The 15,000-nt window shown below is 47.9% G+C and overlaps 1 protein-coding gene across 3 annotated transcripts in view; it reads left to right on the top strand.

Moving 5' to 3' along the window:
- The window catches only part of LOC118502765 (F-box/LRR-repeat protein 7), a 90,161-nt gene extending 75,390 nt beyond the window's left edge, over positions 1 to 14,771 (top strand). For all 3 annotated transcript variants that reach the window (XM_036035349.1, XM_036035350.1, XM_036035351.1), the window contains 5 exons: positions 11,323 to 12,488; positions 12,549 to 13,036; positions 13,095 to 13,355; positions 13,425 to 13,604; positions 13,674 to 14,771. In XM_036035349.1, the coding sequence (XP_035891242.1) occupies positions 11,449 to 12,488; positions 12,549 to 13,036; positions 13,095 to 13,355; positions 13,425 to 13,604; positions 13,674 to 14,209 (2,505 nt within the window). In that variant the 5' untranslated portion in view covers positions 11,323 to 11,448 and the 3' untranslated portion in view covers positions 14,210 to 14,771. The remainder of the gene's footprint in view (positions 1 to 11,322; positions 12,489 to 12,548; positions 13,037 to 13,094; positions 13,356 to 13,424; positions 13,605 to 13,673) is intronic.
- Positions 14,772 to 15,000: the final 229 nt, after the last annotated feature.

The following is a 15,000-nucleotide window of genomic DNA, read 5'->3' as shown; positions in this document are numbered from 1 at the left end:
AACCACGCTCACACACACGAGGCCCCGAGGTCAGTTACGGTCTCAATTTTTATCGTAATCACAGTACAGACCGTTGCTTTCCTTACATTACAACGCACAACGCTCGATTTTCCCCTGTCCTTATCTTGCCTCGCTGCCACCCGAGCAGCTCCCGAGGTACCCGCGTTCTAGTTTGTCCTGCACGTACCACCACGTCCACTTACAAGTGGTTTCGCGCGCGCGCGCTCGTTCCCATTGAATTCGTGCGAAAAATGGAGCCTCCCCAGTTCATCCGCCGTTGCTTCCGTTGCTCCACGATCGCTGTGCCTCGCAAAACATTGCATCCGCGATGCAACGGTATGCATTTGCCTTCCTTGCTGCTCACACGCTACAGAGCGCGGTTAAAGCAAACTGCTGGCAGCTGCATACAAACCATGGAATGGTTGCCGATCGAACGAAAGATGGCCACGGTGCCCCCGGGCGGGCTCTCGAATCGTTCAAACGCTTCAACGTCCACGCAGCGTATCTCCTTCTTGAATGCATCTCTCTTTCTCGCTTACCGGTCTCGGATGTAAGAAATGTACGTCCAGAATCGACCAGCGCGAGACCCGAGAGAAATGAGGTCGAATGCATGCAGTCCGATGAGCACGAACCGCCGGTACGCTCTAGCCCCTCGATGCGTAAAGCCGTTCCTCAACATTATTTGACGCCAGCATCGATATCGACGATCTTGACTCGAAATGCAAAAACCGGCGGTTTCGTTCAACCTTCCCTACCCCCCCCCCCCCCCCCCCACCCGATGGGAAACGATCGTCCACTTTCGATTAGTGACAGTAGCAAACAGTACATAATGATGGAACAAGAACACAATTATCAGATGAATGGTATTGAAGGGTGGATGTTTTTTTCCCTCTTTTTGGTGTAACGCAATCGAAGGGAAATCTTTTTCGAGGAAGCTGTACTGCAACTATTGAGCTATACGGAGTTTGCCTTTCTAAGGTTAATTGATTCACAAGAAGTGCAGGTGGTTCCTATAAGAAAGAGAGCTCTGTAGAGTTAAAGAAATCATTGATGATGCTTATTTAGAATAAATATTTTGCAGCTTAACCTTATCGAGTTATCTTTAGAAATAAGGTTAAATTGAAATTAAGCAGGTTCTTAAGCAGATCCCAATATCCTTGAAGTTCTTCTAGTAGATGAGTTTATTACCACGAGAACTCCTCTTTGATTACTTTATCTATGAAATCAGTGTGAACTTCAACTGCTTGCAGATTAAGCAAGTGATAAAATTCTGATGGATATGAGGTGAAGATATTGTTATAGCTTCAGCCTAAGATGCTAAGCGATAATGCTCAGCGATCGTCCTAAATAGAATATACGAGAAGGATATTCAACACAACGTAGAACCTTCCAATTAACATGTTGGGGATAATCGTGTCGACCACTTCAACTGCTCGTTCTAGTATCGTTGATTATTGATGACTAATGATGAGTTCGATCACCAGGCGATCACTAGTCGAACTTTAACTCAACTTAAACTAACCTTGCTTGGCTCGAATAGTTGTTCATCTCTAAAAATCTCTTCTTCCTCTTTTGTCGTGGTATACCACGATTTGGTACAAGAATCCAACTACCTGCGACTTACTGCACTACATCATAGGGTTGTAATCACAAAACCTCCAGGATTCAGGACAAGCAACTATGGCCATATGTCCCACTGAAATCCCTTTCGTGGGGCTGAATTTCTTCAAAGTCTGTCGTGGTAGTCAAGGTGTTAATCAAAAACAGAGTGGGATGAAAAAAAAATGGAGATGCATTAGTAAATGTTCGATTGAGCCTTGAGTCTCTTCTTATTCCTTTGGTACTTCAAATTCTAAAGTTCTGGGCCGAGCATTTTTGCTTTTCTATGTAGCTGGAAGGTCAGTTCTGCGTACGGGAAGGCAGTCTGGATGAGATTTGATCACCGGTCTTGGAAGCTTAGATTATTGAAGCTAAATCAAAAGAATCTTAGAGTGGTCTACACAGCTGAAACTAAAACTTAATTTACAAGAAGTGCTTTTTAATATCAATTCAAACTATTCTAAGCAATGACCCTGGACATACGATAATAAATAGAACTCTGAAGAAAAACAAATCTAAGGTAGCTCTGATTTGCTGAAAGAATCCTTCCAACGACAGTCGACTTAAATTCCACAACCTGTTGACCTGCCTCGCCTAACTTTAACAAAAAATGTTAAGCTCCAATTTTGGAAGACCATGCACCAAACAATGCCGACGTCCTAAACTACACCAAACACAAACCGCCGCGATCTTTATCGATCGGTCAAACCCACCAAATTCCGCACCGGGCGCGAAACCGTGCATCAACCATCCTGGACAAATAGTCAAGCAACCAAGCGTACCGTAATTCCACGTGCAATTTGCTGCAACAACAAAAAACCGCACGGCAATACCCTGAATACCATAGCGAACGTGCACGATCTCCTAGACCGATCAGCTGCTAGCTGGTGAACCAGAATTATGGACATAAATCAAAAATTTGTTACACAAACCTTTGGTGGTTCGTTGGAATGGACAGTCGGTCGGGATGGCTTAAGGGTGACTGGAAAGATGCAGAATGCGACCACTTACTACGTATTGGAAACATCGTGCATTTTTCACGCGCACCTTTGATCTGCTGCTGCTGTTGCTCGACTCGGCCACCATATTAGGACGGCAGCGGTAGTAGTAGAAGTGGTAGTAGCGCTCTACAGAGTGATCCCAATTTGGGTGCGCTGCACCGACCACGGTATCGGCCCGATATGGATCCATAGTTGGGAGGGGGCGAATGGGAGTTGCCCCGTTGCGCAATTGCCCGTTTTGCTCATTTGCATAAAATATTGTGCCAACGGGCGGCTCGGGACAGGTCGGCAACAGTAACCGGTGCCGGGTGTGTGTCTGGTGTGAGTGATAAAAGATAGACCGGTAAAGGCCCAGACAGGCACAACTTTATTTAACGCTACGAGTCACGGGCAGCTCTTCATTTCTTTAGCCCGTGATTTATCAGCTTTGGTAAAGAAAGGGTGTGATGAGAGAATTATGCTTTGCAGGGCTGTTACATAGTAGCTTTTAGTGGTCTGTTTTATAATAGCACGCGGTTTCAGCTCAGGTTGTATTTCGCAAATCATTGGCATCATGGCATTAACTCATCTCCCTGGATGTAAGACCACTGTCCATCAACACTGCCATGAAATACAAGGTTTTTCAGTTGATAAGGCAATAGCATCCTTTTTTATGGCAGGCTTCTAAGATAAAAGGGTAAACAAAGCTAGTTAATATGGAAACGACTTCAGATGAAAGGGAAATGAAATATCTATTATCGTGATGTCCTCCCAGCATAGGGCAAGTGCATAGAATATCAACGATTATACCATCTGAGAACATCACAATAAAAGGTATTTGATTTCCCTGTCATATGAAGCCGTTTCCATATTAACTAGCTTTGTTTGCCCTTTCATCTAAGAAGCCTGCCATAAAAATGGATGCTTGTGCCTTATCAACTGAAAAACCCTGAAAGTTATGGGACAGTTGTCCAGGAAGCTTCCTCCGGGAAAAGTGGCAAGACTTTTCGAAGAACACTTTTATAGCTTCAGATGACTACGTCTAGATGGCTCCAAAAAAGTTGGTAAAACAGGCGTGGAGTAATTGCTGGAAGAACCATGCGCTGTGTTTGTCGCTGAACTTTGCTGGAGCAATATCTTGGGCATTGGAAGCTATTGCTTCTAGACAGCCAGACATATATGGCATTTTCAGCGAGAGCCTCAGTGTGATCTTCAAACTACTTTTATGACCAAGTAAAAGTAGCTTTGAATGGTCTTTGGAACAGAGTTGTGGCGATATCCACTACCAAATAGTTGGAGACGAGCGTGTGGATCAGCTGGTGAAAGAAGGCGCCCTCACGAGTCGACTTCTCATGCGCTCAATATTTGTTCTAGAAATGTTGATCCTGCCTTAACAATAATGTCCAATTAACTGGCAGCAATGGAAAAGCGTAGACGACGTTGGGAGGCCTATGCTACAGGAGGCCTAAAGTGAGGACTTAATGTCGGAAGGTCGTTTATTCGAGTAATGTCGAATTGCATCGCACAGGCCTGGTAACTGCAGAAGAGTGTCCTTGTGGCGTCATATATCATGTCGGGCGTTGGATGCCCCATCCCTCTACTCCTTTCTACAGTGACCGCCCAGTCAAGGCCTAACACCAAATACTCCTATAAGAGCCCTGTTAGCACTGAGAGACTTGGAATACTTGAGACTCATACATCTATTCATAAGCTACAATAGTATTTCTATCTAATTCATTTGCGCTTTTAAGATCATCATTCTTGCGCGACCAATCCTCCGAGCAACTAACTTCATCGGCACACTTCACAGAAGCTTTCAATTACATTTCATCATGCAAACAGTGCTCACTGTATCATTACAAGAACGTAAATTGATTCTTCTGTGAGTATTCTACCCTCGCAGACACCGCTTCTCGGTACTGATTAAACTAGATTAAAATTTTAATTAAGCCACCCAGAACTAATTACGGTGGAAGCAAAAACAAACTCAACTCTATTGCCACTGGTCGAGATTCCGAATTGCCGCAATATTTAATTAATTGCACTCAGTGCTGAGTTTCATAGAACTTCTTGATAAGGGTAACGCCCAGTAACCCTAAAGCGTTACGGGCTGCTTTTTTTCCCGATGCATCCAACAACCTCTGACTGACGTTTTTACTTAGAAAACAAAAACGCATAGCCCTCGGGCGAGTTCGCATTTATATTCACATCTTCCATAATCGGTCGGTGAGAGTCGGGACGCTTTTTTGCATTGTATTTCTTTCCGACACGCCGCCGGACACGTGGCACATCCACCGCCAGCACCGCTCGTCCCAAAACCATCGCGCATAGTATCCGGTTGTTCCGATTACCGTTTCCCGGTTTCCTATCATCGGACACCAATGATAGTATCATCGGCTTTTCAGCGGCTATGATTACGGCTGCGGGATGTGCATTTGCCTGCAAGCGACGGACGATGTGAAGATCTCTTCATGATCTCCAATGCTGCCACCGTTGATCGATCAGGTGAAGGTGGGTTTAATGTACGGCCCGGACCCGGACGATCGCTGCCTGCGATCAATCAAATGTGCGGTGGGATGCTGGAAAATAAAGTCTCGGCAAAGTCTGGCTACCGCAGTGCTACCGGACGGAACTCCTGCTCTAGGAGTGGCGTAATTCAAGCCCGGAAGGATGGGCAAACATTCCACGCGTACCGTACGTTGATGATGGCATCCACCATCGCCGAAGCCGTATGATAAATTGTGCCCATCGATCGGCCTAATAAAAGGGCATTAATCAGTGCCCGAACACCCCGGTACGGTTCAGGAATCTGGGCAGCTGCCTTTTGCTGCCCTCCGGTAGCGACACACACACACACACAAAGTCGTTTTGTCTACGATTGATCCTTGACCACGCCTCGACCAAGGGTCCCGGTCTCGCGTTACTGCAATTGCTACCGATCGATACCCGCCTGGTGCCGTTGGGGCTAAAGCGCAACGCTCATCTCCCTATCAATGGCGGATCAAGCTCGGATGAGGCTCATCATTGTGGCTGCCCCACTGCAGACACATTGTCCTGGGGCTTTATGCAGACATGGTAGCTGCTTCTTTTTTCCCACTCCCTGACGAATGCTGATCGCTGATCGGTAGGCTGGTTTGCAAATCCCTTCCAGGCGCCTCGTAACTCGCTTGCAATTCAATTCGGCTCGATCTGCATCTGATGTACGGGGTGCAACAAAGCAACGGCAGGCTCCGTTTGTGCCACGGATTGATGAATTATGAGAATCCATGGTGCCCTGCCGACTCGGTTCGGTGCGTGCGCTGAAGCGTTCGAAAAGGTTGAAACGTTCCATGCGCTTGCACGGTCAACAACAGGCCCGACGACTACAATGTAGCACAATCGGGAGATGCATTCCCTCCCGCTTTCGCCGGGGGAGAGAGCACCCGTGACGCATTTATATCAAACTGACAACAGCCCACGCCACGGCACGCACCACGCTTCGCCGTAATCCTGTGCGCTGATTTGCAGGCCCGCTTTAAAAATGCACATCGGAATGCACTACCGATCGATACATCTGCAACCCGTTCTCCACCCACGAACAGCCATTTCACGCCAGGGTTTGTCGTTGAATATTCATGTCACCCATGAGCGGTGGGCCTCGCTCGCTGTCCCGTGGTCTCCTGTTTCAGCCGGCTTTACGCCTTACACTGCTTGAGATTAAAATCTACACACCGTCGTGGCGTCGTGCAAACGGGCGGCCTTCGCACTGCAGGACGGCACTAATAAAGTGCTTCGGATTGAATTCGTTAAAGGATGCAGCCACGGGGAAATGGTGCTCGAAAGAACAAGAGGAAAAGGAAAATGAGGTCTACGTCTTATGGCATCTCTTACGGGAGGGTGTAAACACGTGGTATTTATGTGGTGGTTGGGAAGTTGTTACGATACATTCAGGAATAGTTTTGGCAGCAGCTCAGAAACTTTGATTTAGCTAAGCTGGCTTAGCTGGTTAGTGGATACATCATAGTCTAGAGAAAAATTAGAATTGAATACCTCGTTTGGCTAACTATGAATAGATCATGCACAGTATCCGCGTATCTAGACGGCCAGGGACAATGTCAAACTTGCGGAGATTACTCGAAGCCTGCCGGGAGTAGATGAATGAGGATTCGCAGAGAGTTTTGGGATAATACTGAGACTAGAACTCCAGTGAAGCAATTCAGTGGCCAAAACGAAGAAGCAGCTCTTCGTCAAATTCTAAGAAGCATTGGCGAAGTATCAATCGGACATCATGGCATTCTTTTAGACGACTGAGGCTCTTTAATCGTACTTCGGTGGTGTGAAGACACCCGATATTGCTTTGAAGAATGAAGAATATGTAGCGAACAAAGATCCCTCAAGATGACATAAATAGCCGTAATCTTCTTCCTTCTTGTCCTAACAACCTAACATAGTTGGATAGTCTGTCCCCACTATGGGGAAACGGCCCAGATGACACCTGCCGTATGAAGACCGGCCGGCTCAAGTAGTCGTAATGCTTGATCAAATGAGGGAATTTCGGGCTTTCATAGAATCTAGTCTAAAACTCTAACTGAGGAGCAAATCGAGCAATCGAGGTTGCAACCGACAAGTCACATATCCCTGTCCTGGTTAACATCAGACGAATCGGTCCTAATCTCCAATATTCTTCACAGCTATCCAATTGCTACGTCTAATACAACGGATAATAAGAGAATATCATGATCCTATGACTATAAAAGCTCCTTATTGTACCCTGGATCGATCTGCCCTTGAGTATGGAAAACTGGAGTTAGGGTTAGGCTACTTCCTTCAAGAATCGGAGATACTCGTCCATCGTACGTAAACAGGTAAAAGTGAACTTGTTAAAGACATTTTGAGGGATAAGATCCAACTATTAAAGATCACAGGAAAGGCTGGTATGAAGATCGTCCGCATTAGGCAGTATACCTTGAACGATACAAACATAATTGAAAGTACACCAAGAACACTCCCTAATGAAACTCCCATCGAAGTTCTCTATAGAATCGGACAAACGACAAGATTGGACAAACACGAAACCAATCTAGCTCTAAACGATCTATAAAAGAGATAGGACATAAACCACCACCGTAACCGGCTCTCGACGCCAAGTCTTTAGAGCCTACGCCAACAGGTCAAAAGGTAAACTAGCACGAATCCGTACTCTAAATGAAATTGAACGCACAATGCAATCGCCCATCGCAAACTGTGCCACGAGCTGTTGCATGTACACCTGAGCAAGTTTCGTTCCCCTTTGCATTACGCTCCCTCCTAGCATCAGGACTCCTGGAGAGTTAGAGGACAGGCAAACAAGCGTTCACCGGTCGGCAAGCTATTTTACTTCGATCGATCGCTAGATAGATCGATAGATTGGGCAGCTGCCGAAGCCAAACGCTGGGTCCCCCTTTTTGCACAATTGCACCTTGCAGCTGAGCTTGGGAACGGCAAAATAATAGCCCGAACGGATCAGTGCTTTCCGCTGCATCCGTTCATCATCATCTGCTTTACCACCGCGGTGTAGCATATCCGCCCGGAGGTTGATACGGTCCAAGATTGCTGTCGTACCAATCGCCATCCCGCCACTTTGAGCCACCCGAGGCCACAGCTGCACTTATCGGAATCGGATCCCATCACTGCGGAACTTTTGTTTCGGACCAACACCGGCCGCAGTTGATCGATCGCTCGATGATGGACGGCGACACATCGTAAACGGTTTCGCGTACCGCGGACGGATGAATATCAACGATCAGAATATCAACGATACGAAGGCCAACACGCCGGTCGGTTTCCGCCTGACAAACGAGCCCCCGAGGGTGTCCTGGAACGGAGTGGCTTTTTTCTTCGTGACCGACATGCCCTGACGCGATGATTTACGGGCGTGAGAGTATTCTGCGGCGAGTGGACCTGCTCCATTTAAAAATCTACAAACAAAATGTCAATTCCCACCCGCAAAGAACTTTGCGTAGAAACCTTCTTCCAACTCCCAAAGATGTCGCCCAAAACCTCGCAGCCATAGCAGAAGTGGTAGTGGACATTGCCGATCTTGGATCGCTGATTGCACACTCCATTAATCCGTGAGCCACCACGCGGCTGTAGTTTCGGTACGTAGCGGCAACGGAAGCGGAGCGTTGGGCTAGTTAAGCCCGGGACGTAATTTCGCTCCCTCGTTAGTGTCGGACCATTTGATGCGCGCTGGTACGAAGAAGCGCGTTATATAAAAGTTAAACGTAATTTCAGTTTTATGCTCACCCATTTTCAACCCATTTGTCTTCGGGGTTTGGGTCGCAACTCGCTCGCTCGCACCGCACGGGAAAAGCTGCATACAGGAATGGTTTAATTTTGACCGGCACCATCATCGAGGTCATTGCAGGGGAAAACTTCACCCTATACTGTGCACCTTACCCAACTGTGCAGATTGATGTGCGATGAGGGACTTGATGGTCTTGATCAAGATCCAAGCCCGGTTTAGACGGGACTTCTTCTCCCTCGGCTGCTGATGATGGTTGCGAAGGTTAAAGGCTGGGTGGGATAATTTGAATTTAATTAGTGTTGTTTGACTAAGTGCCGAACGGCAATCGTGCGTGAAGATGGTGGTCGTGAGTGATCACACGTCCGAATTACCGTACGCACTGTTACGCGGGACCGCGTGGCGTTTGTTGTAGGACGTGCAGCTTACGCTAATCGAACCTCATCAGGGGTTAAAATGGGAGGAACCATGTTGATTTACTAAACTGATCTATTTGGCAATGCTGGTTTTGCAAAACTGGACATATGTAGCTACGTCAAAGGATTTTTTGTGAGATCTCCTTGCCATCTGGAGGTATGATTGAGCCTTTTTTGTAGAGATGATACTGGATTTGCTAGTCAGAGACTTTGAGATTATTATTATTATTATTATTATTATTTATTTAATCGTCCGCCGTTCACGGCTTAACGACGCAGAATCTAGTTACAATACATTATTGAATGATGCATTGATACATTGATTTTCGTAAGTACTAAGTGGTCGGACGCGTAACAAATTTTTGAACGTGGACATGGACATATTAAAATCGAACAGGTGCGAGTGCGTGTTAAAGCGGCGAGACATAGCTGTAAGTGGAGCATTGAAACCGTACTCAGTGCGCGAACGTGGAATATGTAAAAGTTGCTGATGTCTAGCCGATAGTCTAGGTGTCATAAATTTGAGTTCACCTAACAAATACGGATCGTCAATGGTGCCTAAAAGGAGTACTGCTAAAAATGTGGTCTGGCTTATATAGCGCCGATGTTCCAGTGACTCAAGGCCTAGCAGTTCACAACGTTCTGTGTAGCATGGGAGCAAGGTACTATCGGCCCAACCTAGCTTGCGGATTGCGTAGCGCGTAAACTTTCTTTGAATGGCCTCAAGCCCATCGATCCATTCGTTTGTGTATGGGCAGCACACAGGAGAGCAGTACTCTAGAATCGACCTTACTATTGAGCAATATAAAGCTTTGAAACACCGGGCGTCGTCAAAATCACGAGTCAGCTTGAATAATAATCCTAGAGTTCTATTGGCGCGGTTAATAACGTTGTCATAATGGAGTCCAAGCGTCAATTTTTGGTCAAGTAGAACACCTAGGTCGCGCATTTGAGTGATTCTTGAGACGTTTACACCATTGATGTTATAGTCATATGTTATCACAGATCTCGCACGCGCAAAGGACAGCACGTAACACTTTTCGGTACATATAGACAAACAGCTTAGGACGCACCAGTTGTTGAACACTGAAACAGCTTGCTGTAGTTTAGCACAGTCATTAGACGTTTTTACAGGCATAAACAGTTTTACATCATCAGCATACAGTAAGTAGCAGTTGTCAGGCAGAAGAGAGCATACGTCGTTTATGTATAAAATAAACAGCAATGGTCCCAGATTGCTGCCCTGGGGTACTCCAGAGGTACCAATAAAAGGACGAGAGGTATGATCCCGAAATTTTACGCGATACTTTCGGTTGCGAAGATAGGAGTTGAGCCGATTGACGATTGAGTGTGAGAGTCCCAACCTTTGGAGTTTTAGCAACAGTATATCGTGCGATATGCTATCGAAGGCGGCTCTCAAATCGGTGTATATGCAATCGACTTGTAAGCCCTGGTCCTTGCGGTTCACACACTCAGAGACAAATCGAACCAAATTTGTGGAGGTGGAACGTTTGGGCATAAAACCGTGCTGCTCCTTCCTTATGTAACCTAGAGACGCTCTAAGGATACTTTCTTTGACAATTATCTCCAATGTTTTCATGCAAGCGCATAATGGTGTGATGCCTCTGTAGCTGGTAGCAAGGTGCCTGTCGCCCTTTTTGTACAGGGGGATCATCCAAGACGTCTTCCAAATAGCCGGGATCTCACTTTTGTTCATCGATGCATTGAAAATCTTGACCAGAAGAGGACATAATGTTACAGAGCACTGTTTCAACACAACTGCTTGTATGCCATCCGGGCCAGGGTTGAAAGAAGATTTTAGTTTGATCAGGGCCGCTGTGACGGAGTTTGAATCGATGGTGATACGTTGCAGGTCGATGCAATTTTCTGGAGTGTAGCTGGTCGCACGAGATTTGGAGATGGGATCAGGAACAGAAGAAGAGAAAACGTCATATTTGTACGACATATTTGTCAAACGAGATATTTGTAGACTCTTCATATTATCAAATGTTCGTCCTCTAACTAACCTCAATTGTCCTTCATCTGCTCTCTCTCTCTAACACAGATAAGTGTCTGCGCGTTCGGATGTTACTGTTCTGGGGCCACGCTTCACTAAAGCCGGGCTCGTACGAATAGACACCAAGGCACGTTTGACGAACGAGTCCAGCACACTTCAATCCGAGCCGCCACCATGACACACCAACAACGCCGCGTTGCACCGGTCGAATGTCCGTTGGCTTCGCTGGGACGCAACACTCCCTCGATGGACACCCGGCAGTATCATCATCCGCTCAGCTCCAGCCCACTCGATCCACAAGCCTACCAGATGTCCCGAAGTTCTCCAATACTCACGCTCGACTCCGATCTTTACCCGCCCGACACCGGTGGCCTAATGTCGTCCGGATGCAAAGGAGAACAACCACCGGACGGAGTCGTTCAAGACGGAGGTGGTGGTGGTGGTGGTGGTGGAGGTGGAGGTGGTGGTGGTGGAGGGTCCCTGCTTTCCCGCAGTTCTTCCTCGTCGCTCGATCAAAACGGTTCCTCGTATCTGCATCAAGCGCTACCACTGCCCCTACATCCGCCACCGACAGTCAATGGACACCATGGACACAGACGCGACTATCGGCCAGTTCGGCCCCGGACCTACACCCCGATCGATGCACTGCTAACCAACACCTACCAGCAACATCATCAGCGACTCTCCCCCGTCCTGCGTGGCTCTCAGGGCGGCTACCACCATCCAGACGAACCGCCTCCTCCAGGGCTCGGCGGATTGTCCGAAGCGGATCGGTACTTTCTGGAGGAGAAGATGGACGCGCTCTACATTCAAGGTGCCATTCGGCGCAATGCCAACGCCACACCGTCCAGCCTGACGCGCAACCAGTCCAGCAGCAGCAACAACACCGAGCGGTACTACCTCGAGAACGAAAACATCGACGCGATTTACAACTTCTGCCGACGGAATGGTGGTGGTGGTGGTGGAGTTGGTGGGGTGGGATCAGTCGCGGCCCACAACGCACACAACTCCTCGTCCCAAACATCGTCCCAGGCCCAATCACAGGTGGACTGTCTTGATTCCAGCTCGCCGCATCTGCTGCGGCGCGCGTCTAGTCCGGAAACGAGTGGGTCCGATCGGTATCTGCTCGACCGGATACGAGGCTCGCCGGCCTTCCACAGTCCGCGGGGGACACACATCAAGGCGGTCGGGTCGGCAGATTTCATCGACGGGAGGTAGGTATCTTCGGAATGCTGGTACGAATTTGTCTAACGCATTGTGAAATCTCGTTTCAGAATTCCACTCACCAAATCCCAACACTACACCGATGGGCTATCCCGGTACGGACGATTCTCGCCCAATCTGGACCAAGGCTACCATACGCTCGTGTCACCTTCGCCCTCGGGACAGCAGCAATCCTCCATTCCGGCCTCCTGGACGACGGGTGGGAATCATCATGGATCGGGACACGGTGGCGGTACCAACTCAACCTCATCCAGTCACGGAAGTCCGGCACAAACTAATACCCCGGTGGGAGGAAACGGCACCAACGGTAGTAACGGTGGTAGACCCGACGGAACCACTATTCTGACCAGTCTTAGCAATGGACACGGTACCAGTCTGTACCGGGCCGGACCACTGTTCGATCGAATACCGGACGAGCTGATGGTTCGCATCTTCGAATGGCTGGACAGTAGCGAGCTGTGCAATATTGCTCGGGTCTGCCGACGGTTCGAATCGGTCATCTGGAATCCGGCGCTGTGGAAGATCATCAAGATTAAGGGTAGGTGACCATCGAGATCCATCAATGCAACATCACTAATGTCGTTCGAACCTTGCAGGAGAAGAAAACAGTGGCGATCGTGCCATCAAGACCATCCTACGAAGGCTCTGCGGTCAGACGCGAAACGGCGCCTGTCCGGGTGTGGAGCGAGTACTGCTAGCCGACGGTTGCCGCTTAACAGACCGAGGGCTGCAGCTGCTTTCGAGACGCTGTCCGGAGATAACGCACCTACAGATCCAGAACAGCGTTACCATCACGAACCAGGCTCTATCGGATCTGGTGACCAAGTGTACAAACCTGCAGCATCTAGACATAACCGGTATGGGCTTTGAAGACGAAGACGCTCAACACTGACAGAAACTAATGATCGACTAACTCAATTTTGCAGGTTGTGCCCAAATAACGTGCATCAGCATCAATCCTGGACTGGAACCACCGCGAAGACTGCTGCTACAGTATCTGGACCTAACCGACTGTGCGTCGATCTGTGACGCCGGTATCAAAGTCATTGCCCGCAACTGTCCGCTGCTGGTCTATCTCTACCTTAGGCGGTGTATACAAGTAACAGGTGAGACGATACATACCCTCGGTCAACTAGCAGTTCTCGATACTATACTGTCCTCCTCACACATTCCAGATGCGGGGCTTAAGTTCATTCCAAACTTCTGTATTGCGCTGCGCGAACTGAGCGTCTCGGACTGTACGAGCGTCACAGACTTCGGGCTGTACGAGCTGGCGAAACTCGGTGCTACCCTACGCTACCTGTCCGTGGCCAAGTGCGATCAGGTGTCGGACGCAGGGCTGAAGGTGATTGCCCGACGGTGCTACAAGCTGCGCTATCTGAATGCCCGCGGCTGCGAAGCGGTCAGTGACGATTCGATCAACGTGCTCGCTCGGTCCTGTCCACGGTTGCGGGCGCTCGACATTGGCAAGTGTGATGTGAGCGATGCCGGTCTGCGGGCACTCGCCGAAAGCTGTCCCAATCTGAAGAAGCTTAGCCTGCGCAACTGTGACATGATTACGGACCGGGGGATCCAGTGCATCGCGTACTACTGTCGGGGATTGCAGCAGCTCAACATTCAGGACTGTCAAATCTCGATCGAAGGTTACCGGGCGGTCAAGAAGTACTGCAAGCGGTGCATTATCGAGCACACCAATCCTGGGTTTTGCTAGCACGACGATCGTGCGCTGTGTGCTGCCCTCTGGCGGTGGGGGCTAGCACTAGGGAGGCGAGTCGTTAGTTAAATTTATTCACCGAGTAGAGGATGATTGTAACAAAGCTTCTTAGGTAGCGGTGTTTTGTACGAACACTCAATGTTAAGTAGGATAAGCAAATCTGATCCATGCTGCCAAAAACAACAACAAAATACGATGAGAACAGGAAAAAGGGGGAAGAAATGCATTCAGCTGTACGGCACACGAAAGGGTGGCTTCTGGGTGCTTCGAGCGGATGAGACTGTGGATCGAAAAAGGGTTTCTTGTTTTCTTTTGAGTAAGTTTTTTTTTAATATCCTCTAGACAAATGTACTCCGAACGAATGTATCGATCGATTTTGAAGAGGACAGCGCACAGGAGGGTTGAGCTGAGTTGTAAATTTAACGTTTCGGCTGCATTCGGTCGAACGAACGCGATTTTAATTGTTTTAGATGGAAGAATTTTAGGAATGTTTTTTAAGCTCTTTTTATTTATGTAAAAAAAGTAAAACAAATATACGATATTTATTTAATAAATTGAATCAATCTGTTGTCTATTTTCATCTATAAACAGATTGTAATTGGAAGAAAGTAATTGAATCTCATGATGTGGTGCTTTTGAGGCCAGAAATGGCAGGCCAAGACTCCTAAAGATTGCAGAGCCAACTAAGAAGAAGTAGTCCCGAATTATCCCGAATCGAATCAAAATATATCTCGGAGCTTACAGGTGCACGAAACATCTTACTTTGAGTAGCTTGAGCTTCTCCGACG

The sequence above is a fragment of the Anopheles stephensi genome, chromosome 2 (genome assembly GCF_013141755.1).
Source record: "Anopheles stephensi strain Indian chromosome 2, UCI_ANSTEP_V1.0, whole genome shotgun sequence".
Lineage (NCBI taxonomy): Eukaryota > Metazoa > Arthropoda > Insecta > Diptera > Culicidae > Anopheles > Anopheles stephensi.
Note: the sequence above shows the minus strand (reverse complement) of the source record. Positions and strands in the feature narration are given on the sequence as shown.